Source organism: Channa argus, chromosome 18 (assembly GCF_033026475.1).
Source record: "Channa argus isolate prfri chromosome 18, Channa argus male v1.0, whole genome shotgun sequence".
NCBI classification, from domain to species: Eukaryota; Metazoa; Chordata; class Actinopteri; order Anabantiformes; family Channidae; genus Channa; species Channa argus.
This window is the reverse complement of record NC_090214.1, coordinates 18,587,128-18,595,001: the sequence shown is the minus strand read 5'-3', so window position 1 is coordinate 18,595,001 and position 7,874 is coordinate 18,587,128. Positions and strand designations below refer to the sequence as shown.

Below are 7,874 nucleotides of genomic sequence, written 5' to 3'. Positions count from 1 at the left end.
AGACCAAGTGTACTTCTGACTGAATCAATTTGCTGGAAGGCAAATCCCATTCACAGAATTAAACCTGTTTATCTTATTTTATTCGAAGAATTAGTCTGTGATCTTTGAATAGCTTTTATAACAGGAGTTGGGCATTCGGAGAGCAGTGGTTGGCATAGAGTCATTCTGGGCTTCCTGAGCAGTACCTGTTTTATTCATGGAAATCCAGTAACATGCTGCATGTTTCACAAATAAGATTCTATACATTCTATAATTTAGATGCCTGTTATGATACTTGTATGCTAAATAAGTAATTACTGGTAGCAGTAGGTTAGCTTAGCTTAGTTTACCATGAAGACTGGAACCACGGCGAAGGCCGCTGGTTCTGTCCAAAGGTAAAAACAACTGCCTGCCAGCAGTTCTAATGTTCATTGATTAACATATTATATCTTATTTGTTAAAACTGTGTGGTGAGCTGTCAGCTAAAGAATCCAAAACTCTCTGGTTTCACAGAGTTGTGCTCTAGTGTATTTTCTGAAATGTCATTTATATATTTCATATTGCAAAAACTATCTCTTGTAATACATATCTGATAAACTTCTTTGTTAAAAAAATTGTTAATTACTCCATATTAACCTCACATTATCCAGTATTATCAGTATCAATCAGGTAAAAAAAAAACTAATTTCAGTTGACTGCTGTGCCTCCACTGCTGCTCACGGGGACAACACACCTGAATGCTCCACCTGGTGAAATGTTAACCTCATGCATTGTAATCTTATTATCTGTGCTGCTCAGCTAGCGGCTAAAGGGGAGCTAATCTCTATGGGGACATTGGGTAATGCTGTTGCATAACATTTCAACTTAACAAAAGCCAGGAGATCAACCTTAGCTGCATAAGACCGCAGTTTCTCTTGCACGTGTGTACTGCTAAACCATAGATTTGGGATTACATTAGCTGTACATACAAATACTTCTACACATTTATCATCTTTTGTGTATATTTGTTTTTGTTGCCCTGAATCGAAGTTAGTCATTTGAAGACACTGGGATTCACCCAAAGGGAAACAGGATTAGAGTTCATGACACCACCCATCTTAATCCTTTGTCCATCCATGCAGACAAGAAAGGTGAGGGATGTGTCCAGGGAAGGTTTTACTGGATTTGACTGATGACTCAAACAGACTCCCTCCTTCCCTCTTGGGTTCCTGAGCTTCAGTGTACAGTCTTAGAGAACAAAAACAGGGAATGGCAGTGTTCTGCTCAAAGAAATAGGACATTTATGGTGTCTGGCTTAAGCATGTAAGAGGAGAAAAGTTATTTTTATTGATCATTACTGGGTTGAAAGGAGGACACTTTCCTTTAGTTGGATTGCTTGCACTGGACTCTATGGCTGTGTGTTGATGCTGACCAGTAATTTGGCAACTTGGTAAGAAAATGTGATTGTTCTAATCAATATATATCATATATAGAATATGCAAACAGCTGCTCTGACATGAACTCTATTTGTGCAGAGTACAGTTTTCATAGTTTTAAGTTAATGCTGTAAGAATGGTGATCATTTCTCTTTGTGTATATTATTGAGGTCATGGTGGTGGAGTCATACTGGAGTCTTGTATTAAGAGGTGGTTCGAATGTAGTAGAATGATCATCTTTGACAGTTTTTACTTAAAAACTAAGAATTTATACCCTTGTAAATAGATAGAGATATGTGTGTGTGTGTTTTAGTAAACAACATCCAAAAATTATTTGTTAAAATATATTGCTGTAGTCCTGTGTTGTGGCTTTGTGAGGGACTGCTGGCTAAATGAAAAGAGAAAATAAATGGGGAGGCACAGATTGTGAAATTGTGGGCCTATAATTTGACCAATGCCTATACCTTTTTTTTTATCCCCCATTTATACCAGGGAAACAAAAATCATTTCATTATAATAATTATGGAGTGGTCAGAAATGCAGTCATACAAATTTATGAAACAAACGTTAACACAGCCATCCTTCACAATATATATTCTTTTTGTTTCAAAAGGCTACAAGAACAGGACACTGGATTGATAAATACTTATTTGTTAACAGGCTGATGCTAGTCAACGGGTCAAATATCAGCCACTATTGATATATGGTCAATATGTCATGCATCTCTAGTTTTAAGTGATAATGGACAAGTGTGATTATCTATATAAATGTGATCTACTAATGCTATGGAGCAAATATCTCATTTAAATAAAACTAAGTTTCATGCTTCATATATTTTTATTTAGGTATTTACTGTTTATACGCTTTTAGTTGAGTGTCTTAAGTGGTGATGCCAGGCAACTGCTGTGTTTCCAGCTTTGAGTTGGTAATGACTCAGATTCTGTTTTCATTATATTTAAGTTGACCGTATCTCCAATCTGCTACAGAAATGCCTGGCGGGCAGTACCAGGTGTTCCAACACAGCGTCTACAGCCTGACTGACAGTTCTGAGGCTGGCCCAGAGGATGAGGAAGCGGACACCACAGTGCGCCTCACGCCCTTGCAGAAGCTCACCACAGAGATGTGCAAGGATGAGAAGACCATCAAGGACCTGATGATAGGCCGCAGGGTGGGGTTCTACAAGGTCCGTGGAGAGATTGGTTATGGGACCTTTTCCAGGGTTAAACTGGCTTTTAATGCTCTTACTAAAGGTAGGTAAAGATACTGTCTGACCGCAAAAGAGAACTGATCCCAGTTTGAGTTTTTGTAAAGTTTCGCTGTTTAGTCATTGTCCCTCATCTTCATGAACCAAGAACTTGCTTACAGATTCCACCAAAACATGAATAGTACTACCAAATATGAGAATATATCATTCATTACCCGCTGATAATTGAAAATGTGTATCTACTTGAAGCATAAAACACATGATTGGATGCAAAGTCTTCAAGTCATGTCTTAACACCAAATAGTATTGGTTAACAGTAATGGTAAAGATTATTAAAATGATGATATTTAAAAAAAAAAACTGCTAATGTTTTTACATATTCATATAGAAATGTTATATAGTTTATATTAGTATAAATACAGTGTATAATAAATTAGTATTTATCACTTCCAAAAACTGTTTTTGTACGTTCTTATACTATGACCCATTGTTGACCTGATGATGTCTCCTTCATCTGTTCCCCTCATAGACAAAGTGGCCCTGAAGATCCTGGATAAGACAAGGCTTGACACCCAAGCCCAGCGTCTGCTCTCCAGGGAGATCAGCAGCATGGAGTCTCTGCAGCACCCCAACGTGATCCGTCTGTATGAGGTGGTGGAGACACCGAGCCGCCTCTACCTGGTGCTGGAGTATGCGGGAGGAGGAGACCTCCACAACAAGATCTGCAATGAGGGAAAACTGTCTGACAACACCAGCAAGATCGCCTTCGCTCAGATCCTCTCTGCCATCAAATATTTGGTTAGTTATGTACATGCAACATATATGTTACATTCCCATTATGCACTTGTGTGTATTAACATGAAAAGTAGAGGAAAAGTAGACATGTTGGGACACATCAAAGATGGCTTTTGATTTCAGAAGGGCTGATGTCACATAAGCAGCCACTGTATACGTTTGCTGCTGTATAGGTTGTAAATCATCTAACTATATTGGATGATTTAGTTCGATGAGATCATCTTCTCAGGAAACGCATAGAAACTTCAAACCATGAATTCATGGTCAAAATGGACAGCGAGAGGAAAGAAATACAAGACAACAGTTTAGCTAGCTAGCTAAATTTAGCAAACAGGATGCTAAATTAAAATTCTTTGAATTACTGAGGCATTTTAGGTTTTAGTGATTTTATTGCCATATTTCATCACAGCAGCATCCACATTTCTGTACTTAAAATTCTCTCCCTCACAATGCATCTGGGTTTTAATGCTGCTCTTTTTCCAGTGCCATTTTCTTTGATAACACCTGACAGTGTAACATCACCTACTGTACCTGGAATATTTTGAAATATCTCAGTGACTGTCATCCTCCTAATTGCATTGTATCTTGGCAATGGATCACTTTGTTTTAGACAGTTATTTTGAAGGTCTGACTGAACCATTCACTCTTTCTTACTGTCAGTATAGTGCTGCTCTGATATGTTATGTAAATTTTGCTGGCAAAGTCAGGGACTACATTGTGAGATAATAAGCAAGTAGTAACAGAAAATACAATTCAATTATTAATATTATTCAAGTTCAGATTCTAAACTTGTTTCTTGTGTTCCCTCATGTCAGATCTATTTCAAATTAAGAAACATTGTGTTTTCCTGTGCAGCACAACCTCAACATCATCCACCGGGACCTGAAAGCAGAGAATGTTCTATTCACCAGCAGCAGCTGTGTGAAGGTGGCTGACTTTGGTTTCAGCACACGGGTTTCAAGCCGCAGTGACTCTCTGGACACCTTCTGTGGTTCACCACCTTATGCTGCCCCAGAGCTCTTCAAAGACGAGTGCTACCTAGGGCCTCCTGTAGATGTGTGGGCTATGGGGGTCCTGCTTTTTTTCATGGTGACCGGCTCCATGCCATTTCGGGCAGAAACCATGGGAAAGCTGCGGCGTTCCATCATCGAAGGTGTCTACACTATCCCTCCCTGGGTGCCCGGGCCCTGTCAGAGGCTAATCAAGGGTATCTTGAAGCCAGTCCCCACTGACCGCTACGCCATTGACCAGATGCTGGGCTGCGATTGGCTCTTACCTGTGGAGTTTCCCTGGTTGTTGTTGCCTGCTGAAGCAGGCAGTTCTCTGCAGAGCTTGCTGGAGTCTGAGAACAGAGTGATGGAGGAGGAAGAAGAGGTTAGGAGCTTACTGGAGGAGCTGGGCTTTACCACAGTACACATACAGAACAATGACCTCACAGATACCCGCAGCCCCGTCACAGGGGTCTATCGAATCCTGCTGGACCGAGTCCAGAAAAGGAGGGGCTATGACATTCCCCCAGTGGTCCGCGGGATGGTGAGGGACCCCAAGAGGGAGGGCCTCCGGGCCTACAGGGGTCTCAGACACACTTCCAAGTTGTGTGTGCTTTCATAACAGACTGTTAGAGATGCTGCTGCACAATTTTTATACCGACCTCTTTTTTACATATAAAATGAATAAATTATTTTTTTCTTACTTTGACACTGTTTAAGGAAAAATTACTTTTCCACAGTTTGTGGGTTTTCATACGTTGTTTTTCTTTCAGTGCATGTTTTTGGCGTAGCCTAAAGTACAGTATGTGTGAAAGTGCCTGAAGAAAGAAAAGAGAGTAAATAAATGCTGAATAAGTGTAATTTTCCCTGAAAACGTTATGATTGGCTATTCTCACATTATTTAATTAGAAGGTCTTATTAGAAGGCTGAAGAGTATTCAGAATTCTAAAGAAGAAATGCAAAAGAAGAGTTTTTTAAAATGCAGTTAGGAACAAAATACAGGTAATTTGGTGTAAGTTGTTTTTCAGGTTAATAAAACAGTCACAGATTCCACAATATGTTTATAATGGCATCAAGCAAAGCAGCTGCATTTAGCATTGTTGTCGATTTTTTAATATCCCAATAAGTCTTAAATGCAAACCATGCTGTATACAATAAGGGCCAACGAGGAAGCCATTTGAATCAAAGTTGTTTTTAAAAGACATGCAATGTTGATAAAAAGATGAATAAAGTGGTTTAAAAATATATGTGTTATGCAGATTCAGTTGTTGAGGGGCAGAGCAGGTGGCTGCTGCTGCCGCTGCTGCAGCCAAACATCTCATCTCATGTCTTTGTGACCTGTTTCCCAAAGTTTCACTAAGTGCCTGCGAGAACTAATAGTCCCGGCAGCAGCTGGGAAGACACCAGATGACACTCAGGACCCCCTCGTCTGTCCACAACCGGCCCAAACCAGCCAGACCCGGCCCAGCTACCCCCTCTAGCACTGGAAACAGACACCCCCTCTCCTGGCTCCGCCCAGCTCTGGCCTGCGCGACCCCCACCTACATGAAGCGGCAGATGGCGCGGCGTGGTTGTGGAGACATCTGCAGGCCAGACAATAGGCGCTCTGTGCGGACCGCTGGAGCTGACAGGCCGGGAGCTCCGCTATTGTGCGCGGCGCCATACACATGCAGATGAGGTCTGCAGGAGGAGGGACCAGAGGCTGTTTTTACCACAGGGACAACAGCGAGCAGATGACAAGCCTTAGCGCCTTCCGTGTAAATTTGGCTGAGTTTCAAAAATTTTGTCAGGCTCACCCCACCCCCTCCCTTTCTGTGACCCCTCACCACCTCCTACGTCCACACACAATGCACACAACTCAAGCGTAAAACAGCTTAGAAAGTGAAAACACAGAACACCCAACAGTACGATCTTTTGTGCTTTATTAAGCCTTTTGCACTTACAGTTTCTCATGTGTTAAAAGTATAAATATACTTGTTTCTAACATTTTTCCATCAGGATCAGATCATTTTTACTCAAATCATTTTTTAAAGATTTTTGTTTTCAATAGATAATTAAACGTTTATGAAATAATCTTACAAATTTTCATCATCTTTAACATTAACTTAATTTAGCCATTTTCTAAAGTGAAACCTTTAGACAAAAAAGGTTTTACATCTTTTTTTTTTTTAGTTTTACAGTATTTTTGCCATTGTTAAATTTCTAAAGTGAAACCTTTAGAGAATTAAGACAATTCTGGAAAGTGGGAAACATTTCCGCTGACTGCAACTGTTGTCATGTTGCTCAGCTAAGAGGACATCTTTAAAAAGTCCCTTTTTAAGAAGTCCTCTTCCTCGGCACCGCTTCTTCTCCTACTGCGCGTGCTTCAACGTGCGACTTTTGCTCAGTGGAGAACCACAGGACGCAGAAGTCGCTTCTCCTTCCTCTCCAAACCTCATCCGCACAAAGAATGAGGGTCGATGTGTCGCTCTTGTGGCATACCTGACCTCGTTCACATAAAGAATGAGAGTCATCTTGGCATGGACGGAACAAGAGGCGACAGTTCACAGGGGGGCCCGTCCTCAGGGCCGGCGCCGTGCGGCCTGGATGAGAATCCTCCTCAGGAGTATCCAGGAATGGGCAGAAACAGGGTCATCCTGTTCATCAGGATGAATATTTCCAGATAAAGGAGCTTTGCAGCTCTGAGCAGGAGAGGAGCCGAGTCCCAGATCAGCGCTCGGGGAGAATGATCTCAGGAACCCAGTCGTTCAGACGACAGCTCTCCTCACAGAACAGGTGCAGCTTCTCCAGGGCAGGGTCCTGCCAAGACCCGTCAGCTGGGTTCTGTTCACAGAGGAAGAGGAGAAGAACTTCACTTTCATGTTTCTTTTTTTTCTAAAGCAACGCATGAACATTTGTAAAAGGTTTTATCTGAATCACATTGACTGAGCTCTACATACCGTGATGAGGACACAGTGGGCGTCTTCGAGCTGCTCTGCTTTGTCACCAACAATCTCAGCCAGACGCTGCATGTCGCTCACTCTGACGATGCTGATGTCGTTGTCGAAGCAGAAGGACTGGATGAGGGTGAAGTGGATCTGCAGGGCGATGTCACACTCAAACTCCTCATCCATGGCGAGGACGCAGAAAGACACACTGTCCGGATCACTGTGGAAACACATTAAAACACATTTATTTAGATTTAATGTAAATAAATAACTCAAAGTATCTCGGTTGACTGAGGTAAGCTGTATACATTCAGCTGAGTGTCATACTTACAGATTCATAACTTTTGCGCATTCGTAAACACCAACAGTGAGGGTGTCGTTGTCTTTCGCGGACACCAGAACCTCCTCAAGGGCTTTGCCGGTGCACTGAGTGCGCTCGGTGGGTTTCTGGATCAGAACCTCCTCAAGAGTCATGATGAAGTTTGTTGAAGATATTCCGCAAAGGGAGAGCTTCGGAGTTTCAGCTAGGAGAGTAAACCCGAAAGGGAGCAGAGTGCTTTCAGAT

General features: G+C 41.8%; 2 protein-coding genes across 2 annotated transcripts; one reads left to right on the top strand and one right to left on the bottom strand.

The window, feature by feature from the left end:
- Positions 1 to 1,267: 1,267 nt before the first annotated feature.
- On the top strand, positions 1,268 to 5,627 carry nim1kb (NIM1 serine/threonine protein kinase). Its single transcript, XM_067484736.1, has 4 exons — positions 1,268 to 1,408; positions 2,381 to 2,644; positions 3,128 to 3,396; positions 4,249 to 5,627. The coding sequence occupies exons 2-4, from the start codon at positions 2,383 to 2,385 to the stop codon at positions 5,002 to 5,004; spliced, it is 1,287 nt and encodes a 428-aa protein (XP_067340837.1). The 5' UTR covers positions 1,268 to 1,408; positions 2,381 to 2,382; the 3' UTR covers positions 5,005 to 5,627.
- A 660-nt stretch (positions 5,628 to 6,287) lies between these two features.
- Positions 6,288 to 7,871, bottom strand: gadd45gb.1 (growth arrest and DNA-damage-inducible, gamma b, tandem duplicate 1). The gene is made up of 3 exons (XM_067484742.1): positions 7,641 to 7,871; positions 7,322 to 7,529; positions 6,288 to 7,205 (listed from the first exon to the last, which is right to left on the bottom strand). Exons 1-3 carry the CDS (start codon positions 7,781 to 7,783, stop codon positions 7,092 to 7,094), a joined length of 465 nt encoding a protein of 154 aa, XP_067340843.1. The 5' UTR covers positions 7,784 to 7,871; the 3' UTR covers positions 6,288 to 7,091.
- Positions 7,872 to 7,874: the final 3 nt, after the last annotated feature.

Coding starts and splice junctions, on each gene's coding strand:
- nim1kb (XM_067484736.1), top strand. CDS start 2,383: ATGCCTGGCGGGCAGTACCAGGTGTTCCAACACAGCGTCTACAGCCTG. Junction 2,645..3,127: donor TTTTAATGCTCTTACTAAAG/GTAGGTAAAGAT, acceptor TTCCCCTCATAG/ACAAAGTGGCCCTGAAGATC. Junction 3,397..4,248: donor TCTCTGCCATCAAATATTTG/GTTAGTTATGTA, acceptor TTTCCTGTGCAG/CACAACCTCAACATCATCCA.
- gadd45gb.1 (XM_067484742.1), bottom strand. CDS start 7,783: ATGACTCTTGAGGAGGTTCTGATCCAGAAACCCACCGAGCGCACTCAG. Junction 7,530..7,640: donor TGCGCAAAAGTTATGAATCT/GTAAGTATGACA, acceptor GTGTTTCCACAG/TGATCCGGACAGTGTGTCTT. Junction 7,206..7,321: donor CCCACTGTGTCCTCATCACG/GTATGTAGAGCT, acceptor CTCTGTGAACAG/AACCCAGCTGACGGGTCTTG.